General features: G+C 43.6%; 1 protein-coding gene across 2 annotated transcripts; it reads right to left on the bottom strand.

Annotated features, from left to right (window-relative positions):
* Positions 1-3,436: 3,436 nt before the first annotated feature.
* Positions 3,437-22,828, bottom strand: LOC135549990 (zinc finger protein 574-like). 2 transcript variants are annotated; one of them, XM_064980409.1, is made up of 7 exons: positions 22,534-22,828; positions 18,586-18,734; positions 17,078-17,915; positions 16,340-16,871; positions 14,148-14,245; positions 12,612-13,000; positions 3,437-4,277 (listed from the first exon to the last, which is right to left on the bottom strand). In XM_064980409.1, exons 2-7 carry the CDS (start codon positions 18,724-18,726, stop codon positions 3,768-3,770), a joined length of 2,508 nt encoding a protein of 835 aa, XP_064836481.1. In that variant the 5' UTR covers positions 18,727-18,734; positions 22,534-22,828; the 3' UTR covers positions 3,437-3,767. The 2 variants fall into 2 exon arrangements, with proteins under 2 accessions (XP_064836481.1, XP_064836482.1); XM_064980410.1 differs by having other exon boundaries at positions 4,101-4,277; positions 12,605-13,000.
* Positions 22,829-24,775: the final 1,947 nt, after the last annotated feature.

Here is a 24,775-nt window from a genome sequence, read left to right as displayed (position 1 = left end):
ATCACAATAAAGCATTCGATACGGAGAGCTCCCTAAATCAACGGTACACACAACTCGATATCCATTTTTATTTGGTCTGGAACTAGTCACGGCGTGTGGCTGCCACTGGGTGCTTAAGACACAGCAGGAAATGAGAAGCACTCACTGGGACGTTATTGACATAGAGAACATGGCTAGCTCCAGATCTTTATATGAGATTAGGACAAATGACAGGGAGAGATAAAAGCAAGAAAAACTGAATAACTGAGGAAATAAAATGGGGGAAAATTGAATGTGAAGTGACGCAAATTGAGTCACGACCGATCACGAAATCAATACTGCCTAGATATTCAGAAGGATGAAACATGACCGGGAATTTCTAGTAGATCAGAATAGAAACTATAAAACTAATCAGAACCAGCCTAGATGTATTGGAAAACAAGTACATGAGCCACATGCAAATGTCAAGCCACATTCTATGGTCTGCAAGTCACACATACTAAAAATGAACGCACATCTACACACAGACAGACAGACACACACACACACACACACCAGCACACGCTAATGCATTCACACACAAGCACACCTTGACATTAGTGTCCCCTGCTTAAGGGCAGTGTGGTCCCCACGTCTCTTTATCTGCATGTATAAATTGTGGTGTTCTATCGTCCTCGTTCACCCTTCCGGTCCTCTCCTTTCAGGGCCCGTCTGCGTGGTCCCACTGTTCACCACAGCCTGAGAACACTATGGAGGGGAAAGCCAGAGAGAGTGAGAGAGTGTCAGAGAGGTGTGCTAGGAAGATTACGAAGGGGAAAGCCAGAGAGCGTTAGAGGGTGAGGGAGAGCAGGGGAGTGGGGGGGGGGTAAAAAAAAAGAAGAAGCAGAGAACTGACATTCAGCCCCGGCGCCATACCTCTCCTGTGGAATAATGATTAGGCTCTCAGCATGCCAGTCACTATCAATGAGTGAGTGAGCAAGAGAGAGGAGAGGAGGGAAGAGCAGAAGGAAAGCAATGCATTGGGGGAGAAACAAGGTGAATAAGAGAGAGGGTGGAGTGAAAGGGGGATTGAGCGGGGGGGGGGGCTATTAAAAAAAAAGAGCCCGGGGGCCTATGATTTCTTAATCTGGCCAGGACTCTCACACATGCACACTCACAGCAAATCACTGCAGGTAGCACCCATTCTCAGCCACGCCAGATGATGCGTGTATGAGTGATGCTGTGGGGAGGCGGCGTGGCAAGGATAATCATAGGTCAACAAGATGGTGCACAGGACTTGAATTATGTGCAGAAAATAACACTGTATGACTGTAAATGTGAGGATATGATTCTGGACTAAAAACTACAGAGAAAAGATAAACAGGAAGAGATTGTCCCCTCAAACTAGGAAGAATACATCCTCTCAAAATAGGAAGCACATATCCTCTTATACCAGGTTCCACACACAACTTCGACACAACACTAAAGGGACACATTCACCGATTAAAGGGACTAGCTGTTTCCACACTTGCCCTTTTCCAGAAGTGGACACATTTCCGCCTTTGTTTATGTGGATGAGCTAGTCACCCATCAAACAGGGGCCATTCTAGGTCTCAGCTGTGGTTGCTAGGTAGTAGGGGGCCTAATCAGTGTTACATGTTAAAGCCTCCCCCATTTTCCCATTCCAGACAGGCAACACCTGACATAAGCGTCATGATTTGGCTTATTTTGCATGACGCAAATTGAGAAATATGATCTGGCAGAGAAAATGAATTGCTGAGATTTCACTAGCGTAATGCCTAGATGAGATGATCTATCTGGTTTGCGTGGCTACTCTAGCGCCTCGTCCAAATTTGAAGTGCGAAGAAGACAAAATGAAGTAACAATGACGAATAGCCATAATATAAATTCTGAAATCACGATTGAGCAGAAATAGACTCTGAATTTTGCTCCAATGAAGCTCCGAAATGACAAAAGGGAGTTACACCATTGAAGTTGACATGGACAAAGTGGTTATGTGACGTGTGACAAGACTTTACACAAAACTGTTGGAAGGTTAAACGCTCCGTTTCACTACCCTCTAGATTCTTACCTCAGGAGTGTCGAAAACAAACCAAGCTTGAACTTGTTGGGCTCCAGCCTCTCCAATGTCTGTCACAGGAATCACATCAGTGGCAAGAGTTGTTAGAGGCTTTACTGCTTAATGTAGTAGACACATGAAGCAAGTGCACCATACCCCCGTCTCAAGGCACCGATGCTTGTGTCCAAGAATTGCTGACATTTGTTGGATCTTCTAGACTTTAGCTGGATTTCAGAGCATGCATGCACACATAGCAAAATAAAAAATGTAATGCTCTTTAGGGCTTTTCACACTACTGACCCAAACCAAGCTGTACTGAGCCGGCCTGGTTACGCATCTGTACTGACCCAAACCAAGCTGTACTGAGCCGGCCTGGTTACGCATCTGTACTGACACAAACCAAGCTGTACTGAGCCGGCCTGGTTACGCATCTGTACTGACCCAAACCAAGCTGTACTGAGCCGGCCTGGTTACGCATCTGTACTGACCCAAACCAAGCTGTACTGAGCCGGCCTGGTTACGCATCTGCCGTGATTGCTTGAGCTGTGCTTAAAAAGGAGAACGTGAAAAGAGAATATCCAAGCCAGCAATTTGGTTCGGATAAGCACTTTAGTCTGAAACAGGTAAAAACGTGAAGACATTAGCCTCATTCATTCTTGATCTGACTAAATCGGAATAATACGACAAAGCAAATGACCGCCACTTATCCTTCATTTCAAGGTTTATATCAGATCAACGTGCAGCCATTCCATTTTAACGACACCCCCTGCGATGCACACACACCATAGGAAGTGAGGGCACTTCAAGCTTGATGCTTCATTTGACAGCACAAGTGTCTCATTGACTTAACTGCCTACATGCCCATCTGCCCGCATTGCAGACATGCTCCTGGAAAAACAGATCAATTTCAGTTCCAGTCTGACCTGGTGTCAAAATTTGCTGGCGTTCTAAACAAGCCTGGCTGGGACTGACACCATTAGCACTTGGATGCCTCTAACCCAGACAGCTGCCAACAGTCTGCATCTTTAGACCTCCCTCCCCACCGCATCAACTGCTGTCAAGGGATTTGTTACCACAAATATACCACTAAATAGCTTTCCCATGCCAAACAATCTCTATCTGAATCAAAGCCTAGTTTACCTAGCTTTGGGGACCCTTTTCGTGAGTGGGTTTTGTAATTCACAGATCCATCAGTTCACCTCGTTCTTAATTCTCACTCTGAGCAAGGAAGAACAGGTCATTGTTGACTAGTAACAGTGAGAACTATTTAGAAACAGAAACATTTTGTCAAGCAAGCACTTTAGTGAAGGGCTTACATTTATTGTCTTTCCAATAAAACCCATTGAATCGTTTGAGAGAACCCCCATGCTGTCTCCCTGCAAAAGGATGCAAATTAAATGGAAAGAGCATTTTATTCAAAGAAATAGAACAGATTGTGAAGGCACTCTGTGTCAAATTGAGATTGAACAGGCTCAAAAACATTCTCTAGAAATAACTTACTTCAAAGCCATTCTATACATCTGTACTTAAATTGAGAACTGATCCTCGTAATCCTAACACCGCACCAACCCTTCACATTTTATTTATTCAAGTCCCACTTCACTCCGTTCCCCTCACTCCCTGCTCTCCACCCACTTCTTATCCTCCTTTTAGATTGTGACAGTTCTTCTCAGAAATGATTTTCATCCAGGTGTCTTTGGCAGCCTCTTGTGAAATGTCTGAAGTTGCATCAACTTTTCACCCGCTGCTCACCAGGCTGCTCCACGATGACCTCGATGACCACAGTCCCGGCCTGCCCATTGCCCACAGCAACTGAGGGGTGCAGGAGGACAAGGGGAGCAGATACGGAAGAAGACCCTCCCTGAGAGACCACTTGGGGCTGAACAAGTAAGATCGTACGCACAGCCGCCTGACCCTCCATATTGTCCATATTCCCCTGTATTTTGAGCCCTATGACAGGGGTCTGCTCTCTGATGCCCTCTTGTGGCTGTGTGGGGGGGCAGCAGCGGTGGGTCTTGCGGTGCTTTCCCAGGTTGGAGAGGGAGCGGAAGGCCCGGTGGCACACGGGGCAGGAGAATGGTTTCTCGCCGCTGTGAGTGCGGGCGTGCTCGGTGAGGCGGGCGGCCAGGACGAAGCTCTTGCCACAGACACCGCAGACGAAGGGACGTTCACCGCTGTGCAGACGCTCGTGGTCGCGCAGGTGAGGGATCTGTCGGAAGCTCTTCCAACATTGGGAGCACTGCGGAGAGGAAGAGGAGGAGGGTAGGGCAGGAAGAGGGAGGCAAGGTTGGAGTAGGAGGGAGGGAGGGAAAGATACAGAAAGACAGTTATTGCTAATGTGAGCACTCAAAAACATTATCAGGTAGAGGGAAACAGCGTTTAAGTGAAAATACTTTGAAAAGGCTACCTTACAATGGCCTTTAGATACTGGCCCAGAGTGTTCAAAGATTAATAGTGGTCTAATGAGCTGCTAAGAGCTTTATACTCAACACCCTGAGCCTGGAGTGTTACCCAATAGACGGTTGCTAGGTGACGTACAGTGCCTTGCAAAAGTAGTCATCCCCTTGGCGTTTTTCCTATTTTGGTGCATTACAACCTGTCATTTAAATAGATTTTGGGGGGATTTCATGTAATGGACATGCACAAAATTGTCCCTATTTGTTTAGTGAAATGACAAAAATAACAATATTTACAAAAAGTTAAAGAAAAAATACAAAACGGAAAAGTGGTGCGTGCATATGTATTCACCCTCTTTGCTATGAAGCCCCTAAATAAGATCTGGTGCAACCAATTACCTTCAGAAGTCACATAATTAGTTAAATAAAGTCCACCTGTGTGCAATATAAGTGTCACATGATCTCAGTATATATACACACACACACCTGTTCTGAAAGGCTCCAGAGTCTGCAACACCACCAAGCAAGGGGCACCATGAAGACCAAGGAGTTCCCCAAACAGGTCAGGGACAAAGTTGTGGAGAAGTACAGATCAGAGTTGGGTAAAAAAAATATCAGAAACTTTGAACATCCCAATGAACACCATTAAATCGGTTTTTTTTTTAATGGAAAGAATATGGCACCACAACAAATCTACCAAGAGAGGGCCGCCCAACAAAACTCATGGACCAGGGAGGAGGGCATTAATCAGAGAGGCAGCAAAGAGACCAAAGATAACCCTGAAGGAGCTGCAAAGCTCCACAGCGGAGATTGGAGTATCTGTCCATAGGACTACTTTAAGCCATACACTCCAGAGCCGGGCTTTACGGGAAGAGTGGCCAGAAAAAAAGCCATTACTTAAAGAAACAAAAAATAGGCTAACATGTTTGGTGTTTGCCAAAAGGCATGTGGGAGACTCCCCAAACATATGGAAGAAGGTACTCTGGTCAGATGAGACTAAAATGTAGCTTTTTGGCCATCAAGGAAAATGCTATGTCTGGCGCAAACCCAAAACCTCTCATCACCCCGAGAAAACCATCCCCACAGTGAAGCATGGTGGCAGCATCATACTGTGGGTATGTTTTTCATTGACAGGGACTGGGAAACTGGTCAGAATTGAAGGAATAATGGATGGTGCTAAATACAGGGAAATTGTGGGAAACCAGTTTCAGTCTTCCAGAGATTTGAGACTGGGACAGAGGTTCCCCTTCCAGCAGGACAATGACCGTAAGCATACTGCTAAAGCAATACTTGAGTGGTTTAAGGGGAAACATTTAACATTTCTTGGAATGGCCTAGTCAAAACCCAGACCTCAATCCAATTGGTATGATTTAAAGATGGCTGTACACCAGCAGAACCCATCCAACTTGAAGAATGGGCAAAAATCCCAGTGGCTAGATATGCCAAGCTTATAGATAAGGGGGTGAATAGTTATGTACGCTAAAGTTCTGTTATTTTGTCTTATTTCTTTTACAATAAAACATATTTTGCATCTTCAAAATGGTAGGCATGTTATGTAAATCAAATGATACACCCCCCCCAAAAAAATACATTTGAATTCCAAGGCAACAAAATAGAAAAAAATACCAAGGGGGTGAATACTTCCGCAAGCCACTGTACAACGCCTCCTATCAGCCATGTTGGAAGACCACCATATCCATTCTTCCGACGACAACAGCTGAGTGGCTACCCCAAAGTTCATGATAACAGTGCCTAAACATCACCACAGTCAATTTCTGTGCAGTAATTGGCTGCTCTAAGGCAGGAAATCATGTTTTTCCAGATTACTCGCAATCATGAAACACTAAAAGGAGATATGGCTGACTAAGGCTCTACAGACGGTAGTGCGTACGGCCCAGTACATCACTGGGGCCAAGCTTCCTGCAATCCAGGACCTATATAATAGCCGGTGTCAGAGCAAAGCCCATAAAATTGTCAGACACTTCAGTCACCCAAGTCAGACTGTTCTCTCTGCTACCGCAAGGCAAGCAGTACCGGAGCACCAAGTCTGGGACCAAAAGGCTCCTTAACAGCTTCTACCTCCAGAAGACCGCTGAACAATTGCTCAAAATGGCCGACTGACTATTACATTGACCCCCCCCCATCTTTTTGTACAATGCTGCTACTCACTGTTTGTTTATTATCCATGCATAGTCACGTCACCCCTACCTACATGTACAAATGACCTCTAACCTGCATATAGCCTCGTTATTGTTATCTTATTGTGTTACTTGTTATTTAAAAAATGTACTTGAGTTTTTTGGTCAATATTTTCTTAACTATTCTTGAACTGCCCTGTTGGTAAAGGTAAATAAGCATTTCACGGTAAGGTCTACACTTGTTGTATTCGGCGCATGTGACAAATAAAGTTTAATTTGCCTCAAGAACTGTCAGAAAAGCGGTGAAACCTTTTTGCCCATCAAGACCTGAACCCAGACAGCTGTCAGTACAGGGTCTGCTCCGATCATTTCATCACTGATAAGTCTGATGAATTTCAAGTTTAGTTTAGCTGTTACGCTAACTAGGCGCTGACAATTCTGTTAGCCAACTTTAGCTAGCTAGCTAAATAGCTTGTAGTCTAGCTGTTAGCATGCATCTCTTATAGGCAGTGTGTCAGTTTCACATTTTTGAGGAAGCTATTTTTCACTACAAAAATGCACCTTTATAATAAAACATTGCATGCATCGGTCATCACATTTGCAGACTAATGAAAACCTATTCCTAATGTGGCGAGTAGATTGAGTTATATTAATAGCCTAATAAATTGACTATCCAATCTACAGTGAGGGGAAAAAAATATTTGATCCCCTGCTGATTTTGTACGTTTGCCCACTGACAAAGAAATGATCAGTCTATAATTTTAATGGTAGATTTATTTGAACAGTGAGAGACAGATTAACAACACAAAAATCCAGAAAAACACATCAAAAATGTTATAAATTGATTTGCATTTTAATGAGGGAAATAAGTATTTGACCCCCTCTCAATCAGAAAGATTTCTGGCTCCCAGGTGTCTTTTATGCAGGTAACGAGCTGAGATTAGGAGCACACTCTTAAAGGGAGTGCTCCTAATCTCAGTTTGTTACCTGTATAAATGACACCTGTCCACAGAAGCAACCAATCAATCAGATTCCAAACTCTGCACCATGGCCAAGACCAAAGAGCTCTCAAAGGATGTCAGGGACAAGATTGTAGACAAGGGCTACAAGACCATCGCCAAGCAGCTTGGTGAGAAGGTGACAACAGTTGGTGCGATTATTCGCAAATGGAAGAAACACAAAATAAATGTCAATCTCCCTCTGCCTGGGGCTCCATGCAAGATCTCACCTCGTGGAGTTGCAATGATCATGAGAACGGTGAGGAATCAGCCCAGAACTACATGGGAGGATCTTGTCAATGATCTCAAGGCAGCTGGGACCAGTCACCAAGAAAACAATTGGTAACACACTACGCCGTGAAGGACTGAAATCCTGCAGTGCCCGCAAGGTCCCCCTGCTCAAGAAAGCACATATACATGTCCATCTGAAGTTTTCCAATGAACATCTGAATGATTCAGAGGACAACTGGGTTACAGTGTTATGGTCAGATGAGACCAAAATGGAGCTCTTTGGCATCAACTCAACTCGCCGTGTTTGGAGGAAGAATGCTGCCTATGACCCCAAGAACACCATCCCCACCATCAAACACGGAGGTGGAAACATTATGCTTTGGGGGTGTTTTTCTGCTCAGGGGACAGGACAAATTCACCGCATAAAAGGGACGATGGACGGGGCCATGTACCGTCAAATCATGGGTGAGAACCTCCTTCCCTCAGCCTGGGCATTGAAAATGGGTCGTGGATGGGTATTCCAGCATGACAATGACCCAAAACACACGGCCAAGGCAACAAAGGAGTGGCTCAAGAAGAAGCACATTAAGGTCCTGGAGTGGCCTAGCCAGTCTCCAGACCTTAATCCCATAGAAAATCTGTGGAAGGAGCTCAAGGTTCAATTTGCCAAACGTCAGCCTCGAAACCTTAATGACCTGGAGAAGATCTGCAAAGAGAAGTGAGACAAAATCCATCTTGAGATGTGTGCAAACCTGGTGGCCAACTACAAGAAACGTCTGACCTCTGTGATTGCCAACAAGGGATTTGCCACCAAGTACTAAGTCATGTTTTGCAGAGGGGTCAAATACTTATTTCCCACAATAAAATGCAAATCAATTTATAACATTTTTGACTTGCGTTTTTCTGGATTTTTTTAAATGTTATTCTGTCTCTTACTGTTCAAATAAACCTACCATTAAAGTTATAGACGGATCATTTCTTTGTCAGTGGGCAAATGTACAAAATCAGCAGGGGATGAAATACTTTCTCCCCCTCACTGTGCATAGCTGAGCGCATAGTGGAATAGGCCTTTAAGGCCATACCAGATTATTTTTTTTCTTTGCACAGGAAATATTTGGCTTTCGATAAACACATTTCATGCAACTCTACTACACTTTATATGACTGGAGACATAAGCAATCTTTTTTTTAATACGACAAATCACAGGGTAGCCTAGGCCTTCCTGGCTGAGACTGACAAACAGAACAATAAAAACAACCTTGTATTGAATGCAACCATCTCATCTAGGCCGGCGATAAGGGGAGACACAAATTGTACAAAATCTCAGACAATGTTTTGAACGGTCATCCAACTCGGAATGCCAAGTCGGAAACTCAGCCATTTTTCTAGAGCGCTGACTTTCCTACCTGAAGATCACTGACGTCAAGATTTGACTTAACTCTACTATAAAAGTTAACAATTAAAACACTTCACTTCAAAAGAACCAACACTTTATTTCATATAATTTCAAAGTGTACAAGTGGGCTAACTCATAAGATGTCTAACCGTAAAGGTTATTTTAGTAATATGTAGGCTATTATTACTAAAGCATCATTTCAGGTGAAAAAAATGTAATAGCAGTGACGGTCAACGTTGCTCCACTGATCACTGTTCTACTTGCTGAGCAGACTTCTATTCCAGCCCAGCAATAGCACACTTTAGTTATCAACTAATTATGTTTGATAAGGCGAATCAGGTGTGTTAGTGCTGGGCTGGAACAGAAGCCTGCATACCCAGCAGGGTTGACCTGCTCGAGTTGTAATAGGTTTATACATTGTGTGTGACTTAATTATTATTATTTTTTGTTTACATTTGCTAACATTAGGTACACATATAACCCATGGTATACGAGGGTGTATACCCTTATTCTCTTGGGACATTCACTGAGACCTTATCTTCAGACAGGGTTCCACAGCTCTCTGTATCTGAGGACCGAAGACATAAACAGGCTTCATTATACTCAATATTATGCAATATCTCTGTCCTCAGTTTCTCTCACTAGGTACTAGAACTGGAGAATATTTTCACAATGTCCTCCCACAAAAGATACCTGCCCTATCCAAAGTAGCCTACTCTCTCCCTTCTCTGACAGTTGGAGCTGCTAACATTAATCCTTTCACCCTCTTCCATGACTGTTTGCTAGCTACCTAGCAATGAATGCATGGAGTTTGTTTTAATTTACAATGATAAATACATCATGGTAGCTAACTATCTTATATGAAGTTAGCTAGCTGGTAACATTTTATTCATTTAGCTATACAGTATGTAAAGTTATCTATCTAGCTAACATTACGTTAGCAGCTCATTTGAGTTAGCCTGCACATTAGTTCCTGTAGTAAGCTATCTAGCTAATATTACATAGTCAAAGAAAAATGTTCACTTACTGAAATAGGTTCTCCCACTGAATCAGTTTTCTGGGTCCTTACAGAAAACGAAATCATGGGCAATCTTCCCGATGGTAGCCAGCCATGTGGACGATTGGAGGACTTCCAGGGAGGAAGAGTTAGAGAGAGGCCAAACTTGGCAGAAAATCTGTCTCCCTCCAGCAGTTGGCTATTTTTCGTTGTTTTGACTACCAAGCAAGGAGTTTTTGTATGGAGGTCAATGAGTGTCGATTTTGGTCAATAATTTTTTTTTATGGCTTAATTTGCTACGTAATGTTGATTTAACCTAATAAAAGTTTTTGTAATGCTAAAGTTGTTACGAGTGTACTGATCTAAGTAGGAGACGAGACATCCTGGCAACTTTGAGTAAAAACACTTTAGATCTTGAGATGGCTATGCATATTCATGGTATGAGGCTAGTAGCATAGCATCGCTCTCCATTGAATACAGGCGCATCAAATACTCAGAAAAGGATTACAATAATTTGATGTATACACCAATCCAAAAAGAAAGGATAGGTGGGAGCTTGAAAGCCCACCATGCCACTTTGTGGGCAACAACTCCCATTGTTAGGGCGGAGAGACATTGAATACTTTCCGAATTCACTGTACAAACTCCTTAACTTTTTCCACATTTTGTTACGGCATTATTCTAAAATGGATGAAATAGTCCCCCCCCCCCCATCAATCTACACACAATACCCCATAATGACAAAGCAAAAACAGGCTTTTTGCAGAAGAAAACATAAATATCACATTTACATATGTATTCAAACCCTTTTACTCAGTATTTTGTTGAAGCACCGTTGGCAGTGATTACAGCCTCGAGTCTTCTTGGGTATGACGTTACAAGCTTGGCACACCTGTATTTGGGGAGTTTCTCCCATTCTTCTCTGCAGACCCTCTCAAGCGCTGTGGTGTTGGATGGGGAGCGTTGCTGCACAGCCATTTTCAGGTCTCTCCAGAGATGTTCGATAATGTTCAAGTCCGATCTCTGGCTGGGCCACTCAAGGACATTCAGCGACTTGGCTGTGTGTTTAGGGTTGTTGTCCTGTTGAAAGGTGAACTTTCGCCCCAGTCTGAGGTCCTGAGTGCTCTGGAGCAGGTTTTCATCTAGGATCTCTCTGTACATCTTTCCCTCAATCCTGACTAGTCTCCTAGTTCCTGCTGCTGAAAAACATCCCCCACAGCATGATGCTGCCACTACCATGCTTCACCGTAGGGATGGTGCCACATTTCCTCTAGAGGTGACACTTGGCACTCAGGCCAAAGAGTTCAATCTTGGTTTCTCATGGTCTGACAGTCCTTTAGTTGCCTTTTGGCAAACCTCAAGCGGGTTGCATGTGCCTTTTAGGGGAGAGTGGCTTCCGTTTGGCCACTCTACCATAAAGGCCTGATTGGTTGAGTGCTGCAGAGATGGTTGTCCTTCTGGAAGGTCGTCCTTCTGGAAGGTCCTCCCATCTCCACAGAGTAACTCTGGAGCTCTGTCAGAGGGACCATCGGGTTCTTGGTCACCTCCTTGACCAAAGCCCTTCTCCCCCGATTGGCCGGGTGGCTAGCTCTCGGAAAAGCCTTCGTGGTTCCAAACTTCTTCCATTTAAGACTGATGGAGGCCACTGTGTTCTTAGGGACCTTCAATGCAACAGCAATTTTTTGGTACCCTTCCCCAGATCTGTGCCTCGACACAATCTTGTTCCTGGAGCTCTACGGACAATTCCTTCGACCTCATGACTAGGTTTTTGCTCTGACATGCACTGTCAACTGTGGGACCTAATATAGACAGGTATGTGCCTTTCTAAACCATGTCCAATCAATTTCAAAAAACCTGTTTTTGCTTTGTCATTCTGGGGTATTGTGTGCAGATTGATGAGAAAAAAAAGTGTATTTAATCCATTTTAGAATAAGGCTGTAACATAACAAAGCAGAAAAGGTCAAGGGGTCTGAATACTTTTCAAATGCACTGTATATGGTTCATTCCTACTGTTACTGTGATGGTCTGGTTTCCACCAGACTGACTCTGGTCTTCCAACATGGTGCCCGGTGTGGTTTCTAGGTGATTTGTGACGCAACTGAAAACCCTCTATACAACAATCTGTTGAAGGGGACGAAAGCCGGACAATTTGTTTATCTAGAACTGGTATTTCAGTTGACAAGTTGGAGTAACAATTAACACAGGGTTGCCCTAATACAACCTTGGTCTATGTAGGGCTGCAAAAATCATGAAACTAAGTCCCAAATTCCCTTGTTTTTCAGAGAGTATTTCTGGAATAAGCAGAGAATGAGCTGAGAGGGAACCCTCTACCTTAGAAATCTGAAAAAGCAGGGAATTTGGGGAAAGTTTTGAAATTTTGCAACCCTAGACCTGCATTGACGTCTTTCACCTCTGACCTGAAAGGGCTTCTCCCCCGTGTGGACTCGAAGGTGGACGCTGAGTGATGAGCCGGTGGTGAAGTCCTTCCCACAGTGATGGCAGTGGAAGGGACGTGGCTTGGGGAGGTCGGCGGCAGCCACCGTGTCCCCGGGCGCCGGGCAGTGGGTAAGGAGGTGCTCTTCCAGGGAGGCGGCCGTTGCATAGCGCCGTCTGCAGGGGGTCATCGGGCAGCGCAAGGGGGTCTGGCCGGCGTGGGACAATCTGTGGAGGTCCAGGCCTTCCTTGGTGACACAGCGATGGCGGCAGAACTCACAGTCCAGAAGCCCTGTGGTCTTGTCCTGCCTTCCGCCTTGGCCACGGCCTCTACCCTGGCCTGTTCCCTTAACCAGGCCTATGTCCACCACTCCTGTACAGAGAAGAAAGTCTGATTACATGGCACAGAAGCAGCCATGTTAAGTGAGCATATGCATAAAAGCAGAGGGTTAGAAACGTAGAAATTTACATGGTTGATAATATCAGTCAATATATCAAAAGAACCATACAATAACAAGGAAAATTACCAAAGTCCTAATTTAACCAAACGAAAATACTTCAGTTGAAATACACTACCGTTCAAAAGTCTGGGGTCACTTACAAATGTCCTTGTTTTTGAAAGAAAATTTTGTTAACAATTAAAATAACATCAAATTGATGGACAACAAATGTGCTATCTTTCAAAAACAATAGGACATATCTAAGTAACCCAAATCTTATGAATGGTAGTGTAGAACATCTTCCATCTTTGTCGGCAACCATTTCTAAGAGATACACTAAAATTATTAAGGGGTAAATAAAGTGGCGGGGGAAATTCATTAGTCAAAGTGAAAGGGGGAGTATTCACAAGGCGGAGATGACTGTGCGAAGCCTTGTAAGTTGTGTTGCAACACTGCCCTTGACGACCTCGGTAACTGGGCCCGAGCCAGCGTGATTTAATAAATGATAACAAAGAACAAAAGCAACAACATAAATCAGCAGGTAATGGCCTGTGAAACGCACAACGCAGCGTATTAAAATAGATCATGTGTTCTGACAGGGGCGGCAAGGCTGGCAGTTGTACGGCATTGTGGGATAGCGGGGGGATTTCCCTCTCCGCCAAGTCTTTTCTCTTATACGTTTAGTTAGCGGTTAGTGGTTCATATGGATATGAAAGCCCGCTGACTTTATTAAATGTCATTTAAACGATATTATGTTGGCGCACTCACCCGCAGAGTACGGGCGCGATCCATCGCTTAGCCGAGGCCAGACTTGATGTAGGGAAGAGCATATGGCACAGAGACTGGTGTAGATAAGCGTGCATATGCAAAGCAACAGGCAGACGGCCAAGTGTAGTAATACAGGCAAGCAGGTTCTCGAAGAGCCACCCACACAGTCAAACACACACCGAGAAACCCACAGAATGACATCACGCAGGGCCATCTACACCATGCGGATAAAAGATGAAAGATTTGAGGGCACAGACGGGGTAAAGAAATCCACACACGAACGCATGCACACACTATTAGTATTACTCTGACCGTCGTGTGTGAGAGCATGAAGCTTCAGCCTGCTCTTGTGGAAGAAGTGTTCCCCACAGATGGAGCAGGTGAACGGAGACTTCCCTGTGTGTGAGTATCTGACGGCCATTTCAAGGGAAAAGAGAGGGAAAAAGAGACAATTAGATATGTTTTTCTGAAAATATAGAGATAACATGTCAAGCAAAAAGCCCTTATTTCCAACATTCACCATAAGGCCAGGATTCCTTCCTTACCATGTGACCAGACCATTTCCTTACCGCGTGACCAGTCCAGGAAAGACTTCTGGCCCTAATCATGGTCCTATATGCAATTCACAATAAGACAACATCTACACCACCTCATACAAATTCAACATAGGACAGCCTTATACTGGGCGGCAGGGTACATATACTGAGCTGATAAGGTACAAATCTGTCGTTCTGCCCCTGAACAGGCAGTTAACCCACTGTTCCTAGGCCGTCATTGAAAATAAGAATTTGTTCTTAACTGACTTGCCTAGTTAAATAAAGGTTAAAAAAAATACATGTGTATTCAAACAGTGGTGCTAATATATTGTTGACTGTTTCAAGCTTTGCGCCACAAGTCATGACTGTCGATCAACACAATCCTTCTGCAATAGACATGACACATATAAAACTTCTGACCCTGTGTTTATCACATTCCCTCTCGCATATAATAAAAGCTGTGTGTGTGGTAAACTGTCCTAGTGGATGATGCAATCAGAAATCATCTGAATGAAAGCTAATGAGTCGTGGCGCAGTGTCATTACTTCCACCCCCCCCAAACAGTAAATTGTGAGTGAGAGCAGGTTGGTTGGCACTGTGCTGGATTGTGTTCATTAGGCACCAAATGGAAGAAAACAGGCTGAAACAGGGAGGGACTACATGGAGTAGTCTAATAAGAACATAGAATTCTTTAGCAAAAAAAAAACATTTTGCTACGGTGTGCCATAATGAATACTGGTGTCTATGATGGGTGGTGAAGCGCAAAAAGAGAACTCCGGTCTTCAGCCATGTTGCTAATGGGCTAGTCACATAATGGCACGTCCGTGTGTGTGTCCGTGTGTGTGTGTGTGTGTGTGGGGGGGGGGGGGGGGGGGGGGAGTCTTGTGCAGCCACATAATGGTGGGTCCCACCAGACAGATCTCTCAATGTGATTACTGTCAATACATATCCTCAGGCAAGAATTTAAAAAGAAATTGCAATGGAGTATAGCCATCACTAACGACATAAGACTGACCACAAGAGACTTAGAAATCAATTCCTTAGACTTGTGTTATTATACTGGAATTTGTCCATGATGGTCGGGAACTATTGTTGATTAACTATTGAAGCATCCGTCTATTAATAATACAATTATGACTATTATAATTCCATCATTGACCGAACACTTTCCCGCTTCAAATGGTCAAATACTCCAGTCACCCAAATCATAGACTTTTCTCCCTGCTACCGCACGGCAAGTGGTACCCGGACCGCCAAGTCGGAGACCAAAAGGCTTCTGAACAGCTTCCACCCCCAAGACATAAGACTCAAACACACATATTGATGCCACACAATCTTCACACATGCTGCTGCTACTCTGGTTTATTACCTAGTCACTTTAACCTCTACCTACATATTACCTCAACTACGCCTCTATTTTATTGTTACTATTAACTTTTTTTTATTTTTAAATTAGCTCATTTTTTCTTCCTTTTTAAGTTGGGAAAGGGCCCGTAAGTAAGCATTTCGCGGTAAAGTCCACACCTGATGTATTTCGCGCATGTAACAATGAACATTTGATTTGTTTTTATTGGTATAAACTACTTTGTATCTCTGTGCACATTAATTAATACAGAATGTCAAATGTACAGTCTGATGGTTCTGTATGTACGAACGCAGGCCTTGCCTTCATATGTTCAATTGTATTATATGAGCACGGAGCAGGATGCATTTAATTATGCTCTTGTGCTTCCCATGATAACGCCTTCTCAATTGCCCCAAAGTATTGTACTGGTCTGAATGAAGAGCAATCGGTTATCAACTTAGTATTGTGCTGTTACACAATGTAATTACCAGTGTTTTTTTAAACACCTCAACTAAGAGGCCACATCTAAGCAGGCATAGAGAGAGGCATAATTGCCCCTAAGGCGATAAATAAAGTTGAATTGAATTGAATTCAGGCCAAACTGAATTGATGGCCAGACATACCTGTGAACTGGCACCTGAGATGACATTCGGAAGCAGCGTGGATAATCAGGGCATTTGTATCGAAAAAACGTTGGGTACTTTGAGTTCTTTGACTCTACATCATTGACCACGCCGCGACCCTCCTCCTCGACTGTGCCCTCCTTCACCACAACACCATCTTTGTTCAAGGCATCCTGGCGTTCGTGTAGTAGGTGGTGGGTCTGGAGCGTGCCCAACAGTGTGTAGCTCTTGCCGCAGCGCAGGCAGGTGTAAGGCTTGCGAGCGCTGTGGGTGATACGGTGGCGCGTCACGCATCTGTTGTAGGCGAACGTCATGGGGCAGAGGTCACACTTAAACGGTTTGAGGCCTGAGTTGGCCTGGATGTGGGTGCGCATGCGGCTGCAGCTCTTGAAGAAACGCCCGCAGTGGGGGCACGGTCCGAAGTGGTCCCCGGGTGTTGTTTCCAGGGCCGGTAGGGGGGTGGAAGAGTCAGGGAGGGTGGTGGTAGTGAGGGGTGGATGGGTCGGGGTCTCTTCTCCGCCACTCACCACAGCTGAAAGAATTACGGAAGTCAATAATGAACACTAAAGTAGGCACAAAATGTGAGAAAACGTTTTGAAAACGTAAGAGGTGCCCCTGGATATTATTCAATGAAAAAACAGATGAGCATTCTCCTTTTCAAGATGTTTTGCTACATTGTACTCTACTGAACACAGCCCAGTCTTCCATGTTCCTTTAGTAAGCCTACCTAGTACCTACCACTGTTGCTTTTCCACTGGAACAGAGGCGTAGGTAAAATGTGGTCCACCCGGGGTGTGCAGCCCTCCGAGTCCTTTTCCCCTCTGTCTCGATGCTGCCTGCGGTGGTAGAGGTACTTAGTAGTGTTCATAAAGCTCTCTCCACACACGTCACAGTGATGTAGCGCCCCCGGCAAGCCGTGGATGGCCACACGGTGCAGCTTTAGCGCCGACTCAGTGTTGAAGCCTGAGCCACAGGCCGCACAGAAGGAGGTCTGGCTCGAGGAAGAAGCAGTTGGATTGGAACTACAGGCAGCAGGGTTTGTAAACATGGGAGTGTTGGGGAAGGAATGCTGGGAGTTGGAGTTTGTTTCTGATTCCAATTCATTCTCAATGCTATGTTCTTGTTCCATCCCTCCTCCATAGTCTACCTCTTCCTCCCTCTCTTTGTCACCATCCTCCTCAATATTCACATCCATCCCTCCATCACTCTGTCCCTCTACCCCCTTTTCATCTCCTATCGCAGGCTGACACTCTGTGTCCATTTCCTGGTCCCTTGGTTCTGACCCACTAGTTGCAGAACAGTCACCCAGCTTGCTGTGCTTCTGCCACAGCTCCAGGGACTCAAACAACACCTCACATTCCCTACACTGATAGTGGATGAGCAGGGCCGGGCTAGTCAGGTTTTGCGTTTGGGTCTGGATCTGAGGGATGTTGGAATGGGTCGGACTTCCAGTCACTCTCTTCTCTATGAAGGAGTGCAGGTAGGGCAGGTTTGGGTTCGTCATGAAGGTTCTCTTTTGGTTTCTCTCTTGGTGCTGGGATGGTCCATTTTGAGACTGAAGCACCACTCTGGAGCTCTAGGACATCACCACACACAGAGAAATGAAGGAAATACAATAAAGAGTTATACAAAAACCATAGTTATTTTTCTCATCACTTAATTCATTTTTCGATGCATTTTCTGAAAGCTTGTCATTAGTGCAAACCTGTTGCAAGCTGATTAGTTTGTTGCTAAGGATAATAGGTAGCTCGGGACTAATTATCATAGCAACATAATGCATTAGCTCAGGGAGTGTCACGCACCAAGGTCCTCAAGGGCCACCGGGTCTACTTTTCACATTTCTCCCTCCCTGACACTTATGTGATCGATATGACATGTCTCAAATGGCACCCTGGGGCCCAGAGGGTCTAAATAGTGCTCAATAAAGGGAATAGTCTCCCTGAATAGAGGCCGGCAGCCCACATGGGACTGTCTGGAGGTTCAGAAGTGGTTGATACCAAACATTTTTCCTTGTAAAGACTTCTTAGTCATCACTATCTGCCCAGGCTATGAAAGGACAAAGTTATCAGACTTTCTAACCAAAAAAACTATTTTAACTACTTTCCATGACTTTAACCCTAACTTATCCTTACTCCTAATCCAACATAAAGAACAAATAGTTCATGTTCATCATCTCGATCAGAAAGTTTTGCATTTTGGTCCTTTCAAACAAGGCCATCTAGCGACTATGCCCAATGATGCAGTACCTCCGTCTGTGCTGTAGGTGGCGCTGCAGGGACCGTCTCCTCTGTGTTGACAGGTTGGCAGGTGAGCTGATGAGAGATCACCACCTCCAGAGAGTTGAATATCTGGTAGCAGGTAGAGCACAAGTAGAGGGAGGAGTCCATACCTACAGCTGAGAGGAATACACACATTATACACAAAGTAATACAGTAAAAAGTGCACACACACACACGATTGCAACCCAATGAACCCATGATTTAAGCAAACACACAAATACTCAACAAGACTGCGATCCAATTAAAACGCACACACACCAGGTAAGAGAGACACAAACACAGTCACAATGGCTCACATACAGCTGTCAGCCGTCCCTATCACATTGAATGCTTAGTGATGGATAATGCTGGTCGGCTGACATACGGAGGCTGGCTGCACATTAGCTGTTCCCTGGGGGGGGGTTGATGGGTGTGAAACAGTCAGTGTGAATTTCTCTATCTATTGTCTCTCTCTCTCCTCCTCATCCCTGTCTTTCATTGGACAGTGTGAGAGCTTTCTGAGGGTAAAACAGATGGCTGTTCAACTGTTTGGCTAGGGACCCTTTCTGCCTCAGCCTCCATGTATACGCGCGCACACACACACACACACACACACACACACACACACACACTATGACCCTTGCATCAGAGCAGATTACACAGACACATGCTGCACCATTTGGTTTCCCTTGGATTGTCACACGCAACCGAGTGTCTATCTGTGTCTGGTGCCGTTAATAACAATCACAATTTGATTTTGACCTCGATAGGCGCTTGGAGCTAAATATGTTTTAAACGCGTGGAACAGGGTTAATTTACTGAGTTGGCATGATGTAACAGGAGAGTGCAATACCCAACACAACTCTAAGGAGATATGGGAGATCTTAGATGTGTTTCCCAATTACAAACTCTTTGACTGTGCCGATCCTGACAACCTTAACCTCGGAGCTCTGTGTTGATCCCAGGGGGTTTCGCCATTCTAACGATGTGGACTTCTACTAAACATCTAAAAGACTAAATTAAATATTAAATTACCTTGGTCGGGTGAATTATAATATGGTGTGGCAGTGTGAGAGTAAAGCATGTCTGTCAACAATGTTTCGATCTATTTAGTCAATGAATAGTAAATCACTCACCGTATTAATCTTCAATTTCCAGTCAAAAGTGCTGCAAATGCACTTGTTTGTAAACTGAGGCGGTGGGTTTTGGTGAATATAAGCCCTTTTATTTTGCATCTTTGCAAAAATGTGTTTGTAGAAGGTTAAATAAAACTACAGAGAAACTGTGAAATATGGGAGACTGTTGTGCTGATAGTTATAGAATGCCAAACAGTTGGCACCATTGCTGACAGCAGCCTTCAGTGCAAAGCAAATACTGATGGACTGTGCAATGAAGCCCCCAGGCTTAACAGCGTATAATGTGCAAACGGCGAGGGATTTCCAAGGAGACGAAACCATTTTATTTTAAATCCCTTAAAAGCTTTGGCACTCGAGCTTGCCTCTCTAACACTGTACTTAAGGTTAGAAATTTTAATGATTTCATTTTTTTTTTTTAAAGGAAAACATTGACAGTTAATCACGTGCACAGGTAATAAGCAGGCAACACATCTTTACATACTTAGTGGGAAAACACTGAACTGGCCTGCAGGACTGTAGGGATCCGAAAGTCATTGAAAAAGAACTAGCCTATAGGGCCTTCTTGAATGGTGTTACTGTGTGTATGACAAAGGCAAACACCTTTTAGAACATTACAGACCATGTTCTGACCTAGGCCTATAGGTGTATTCAAGCCTTGATCCTCCAATGGTTTCTTTTGTTCGTCTGTAGGCCTACAAGTGCATTCGGAAGGTATGCAGACCCCTGCCCCTTTTCTACATTTTGTTACGGTACAGCCTAAAATAGATTTTTTTTTAAGAAGAAAAAATGTAAACATGTCCTCATCAATCTACACACAATACCCCATAATGACAAGTCGAAAACAGTTTTTTTTCTTAAATTTGCTATGAGACTAGAAATTGAGCTCAGGTGCATTCTGTTTCCATTGATCATCCTTGAAATATTTCCACAACTTGGAGTTAACCTGTGGTAAATGTAATTGATTGGACATGATTTGGAAAGGCACACACCTACCTATATATTTTCAATGTCAGAGCAAAAACCAAGTCATGAGGTCGAAGGAATTGTCCGTAGAGCTAGGAGTCTGGATTGTGTCAAGGCACAGATCTGTGGAAGGGTAACAAAACAATCCTGCAGCATTGAAGGTCCCCAAGAACACAGTGGCCTCCATCAGTCTTAAATGGAAGAAGTTTGGAAACACCAAGACTCTTCCTAGACCTGGCCGCTCGGCCAAACTGAGCAATCAGGGGAGAAGGGGCTTGGTCAGGGAGGTGACCAAGAACCCAATGGTCACTCTGACAGAGCTCCAGAGTTCCTCTGTGGAGATGGGAGAACCTTCCAGAAGGACAACTCTCTCTTCAGCACTCCACCAATCAGGCCTTTATGGTAGAGCGGCCAGACAGAAGCCACTCCTCAGTAAAAGGCACATGACAACCCGCTTGGAGTTTGCCAAAAGGCACATAAAGGACTATGACCATGAGAACAAGACTCTGGTCTGATGAAACCATGATTGAACTATTTTGCCTGAATGCCAAGCGTCACGTCTGGAGGAAACCTGGCACTATCCCTACAGTGAAGCATGGTGGTGGCAGCCTCATGCTGTGGGGATGTTTTTCAGTGGCAGGGAAACTAGTCAGGATCTAGGGAAATATGAACGGAGCAAAGTACAGAGAGATCTTTGATGCAAACCTGCTCCAGAACCCTCAGGAGCTCAGACCGAGGTGAAGGTTCACCTTCCAACAGGATAACAACCCTAACCACACAACCAAGACAATGCAGGAGTTGCTTCGGGACAGGTCTCTGACTGTTCTTGAATGGCCCAGCAAGAGCCTGGACTTGAAACCGATCTAACATCTCTGGAGAGACCTGAAAATAGCTGTGCAGCGACACTCCCCATCCAACCTGACAGAACGTGAGAGGATCTGCAGAGAAGAATGGAAGAAACTCCCTAAAGACAGGTGTGCCAAGCTTGTAGCATCATACCAACAACTCGAGGCTGTAATCACTGCAAATAGTGCTTCAACAAAGCACTGAGTAAAGGGTCTGAATATTTATGTAAATGTGATATTTCAGTTGCTTTTTTTATACATTTGAAAACATTTCTAAACCTATTTTTGCTTTGTCATTATGGGGTATTGTGTGTAGATTCAGAAAAACAATGTAATCCATTTCAGAATAAGGCTGTAACGTAACAAAATGTGGGAAAAGTCAAGGGGTCTGAATACTTTCCAAATGCACTGTATGTGGCAATTCTGCCCCTAGCTATAAAATAAGTAATCTACTAGATGCAATGAACCAATAAACCATTATATATTACAGGCCTAAACACTTCAGCGCATTCTATTGTACATAGTCTCTTGTAAAATCAGTGGCCTAACCTTTGATAAACTTCTCAGAAATAAATTCACTGTGAAATCCATCCAAGCCTAACAAGTGGTACTGTTCAATATAGTATTGGGATTTCAGTTAAGTATTGGTGCATATATATATATATATTTTAGTCTGATTTAAACCGTATGTAATGTCGCCCCCTGGCGAGCTATATACAACTTCACAACTTGTGGAAAGATGAGTGTGTAAAGAAATAGTTGCAGGCCTAAGTGTAGGTAGATATTTATGTTCAAATATTATTTTGAGCAGATGGTTACCCCCATCTTGTTTGAGATATTGATGCAAGTGACATACATTTATATTGTTTTTGTCTTGTCAAGCATGATTCATTATGCATACATATTTACAATATTTAAATGGTCCTAAAACATTTCCAGGTGTTGTTAGTTGCTGCATTGTTTGCGTTCTTGTATCAGTGGGCTAACTGTACCTGCAAGCCAGACAAGTGGCGTTGGTTGCTATCCCATCGAGCTGAGAAACACTATTGCGCGTGCTTTCTATGGTACAATGGCCGCACCTCTGTCGGTCGATCGTCTATATACTCCCTCTTTCAGAATACATTTTCCTCTCACGAAGGCTTGGTTGCTTGAATACAAATTATCGTCTGCTTCTCGAATAAGCTCAAAAGTAAACGGCCTTTCATGAAATGACATAAATGTATTGATACTAACTGCAAATCGACGCTACCAAAATGTTTGCCAAAACATTCGTTGACGTCCTCCTAGTAAAACGCTACTCGATTGGTTACTTTGGCGCGGAATATTCACCAATCACGTAACGCCTTTGGAGAATTCTCTACTTGCGCTTCAAATTAGCAAGCAAGTGGCACTGACTGGCTAGTGTGGTAGCATTTGAAGAGTAGGTACAGTACATTGTAACACTGGTGCTGTTTTATATTAAAGTTGCAATATGTAACTCTTTGGGGACCCGACCAAATGCACATAGAAATGTGTCATAGACATGTTATTCTCGTTGAAAGCAAGTCTAAGAAGCGGTATATCTGTTCTCTGTGTGTAATTTCTTTACTTCCCGTTCTTAAATTTAGTTTTTGAATCTTTTACTTTCAGTTTTGTACACTAGTTTAGGACAATGCAGAAAGCTCAGAGTGGTCTGGTAAGCTGTTCGGTGGTTTAAGCCAGCTGGATTTAGGACCGCAAGGACACCACAGAGCGTGCGAACAGAAGCAGCTATTGCCTGTGTGTTATGCTTTTTCTCTGAGTTGTAAAAGTAAGCAGAGCAGAAAAAGGCTACTCTTTATTTGACTGATGTAGCTGGCAAGGTAACTGCTGTTTGACTTATTAAAAAATATATATTATTCCCGTGCTGAGCTAGTAGTGCAACTGACATGTAACGTTAGCTAATGTTTCGTCCCCTCTCGAATGAAGTTCTGTCTGAGGTGAATGAACTAGCTAGCTACCACAGCCAGTTCAGCTCTAGCCTCCGGCTATCTGTCAGGTAGCAGTATCTGACATCTGTTGTCTGTATGGAAATGTTTTGTAGCTTTTATTTTGTCCAGTTTCAACAGAAGTAAATTAACTTGGCTTGTTTTCGCCAGTTGATGTACCATTGGAGTTACCAAAAGTTGGCTAATATTAGATGTTATTTTGGCCACAATCAGTCAGTATAGCAATGCAACTTTATTGGTCTGTCAATTTCCCTATCTAATTCCCTACTAATTGACACGGTATAAACAGCTCTACAGGCTTCACTGTCATGGTGCACAGTCAGTACACAGCACTATGCTCATCATCTCTTAAAACCAATTAAGGATCTGCCCCTTTTTTCATCTTTTTTTTGCCTAAAATGACTTACCCAAATCTAACTGCCTGTTGCTCAGGCCATGAAGCAAGGATATACATATTCTTGGTACCATTTGAAATGAAACACTTTGAAGTTTGTGGAAATATGAAAGGAATGTAGGAGAATATAACACAACAGATATGGTAAAGGATAATACAAAGAAATGGTAAAAGACCATACAAAGAAAGAAAAAAACGGTTATTTTGTAACAAGAAATTGTACCATTATAATATACCAGAAGGGTCAGACAGCCAGGAAAGACCAGTCTACGGAGCTCAGCTCAGGTGAATTTTCCAGTATATTATAACAATCAGTGAATGGATACAAAGTTCCATCTTGAGTTGATGGGTAGACTACAGTCAGGGATCTGGGAATAATGGTAATTTCACTTACTGAACCATTTATTCTATTGAATAATATAATGTATACATTAACACCCAGAGAGCAAATCAAGTGCGCTTATAGGCCTACCGCTGGCCAATCAGATAGCTCAGATAACTGTGTCTGCACAGTTACCTTGCTAATTAATCCATGTAATATAGCCTACAACTTCACAATAAATTCATTATTAATTTTAGACAGGTCTAAAGAAGCATAATATGAAGGAAATGTAGTCTATTTCAGAAGAACAGAATAGCATACTCTGAGTTTTCCTTATGTTAGGTCCTGATCTGGCTAGCAGGCAAGATTTGCTTAGAATTACGTGGCATTATTTTATAGTATGAAGAATACAATTGAACAAAGCTGAATAAAATAGAAAGGATATTTTCTCCAAACGATTTGAGGGAGCGCGCACATGCGGCTATTTGTGTTGAGCGGTTAACAAAGAAATAGGTATTCCTATATGGTTAATTTAGAGTTATTAATGTAAC

The sequence above is a fragment of the Oncorhynchus masou genome, chromosome 12 (genome assembly GCF_036934945.1).
Source record: "Oncorhynchus masou masou isolate Uvic2021 chromosome 12, UVic_Omas_1.1, whole genome shotgun sequence".
Lineage (NCBI taxonomy): Eukaryota > Metazoa > Chordata > Actinopteri > Salmoniformes > Salmonidae > Oncorhynchus > Oncorhynchus masou.
This window is presented reverse-complemented; position numbering and strand designations above follow the sequence as displayed.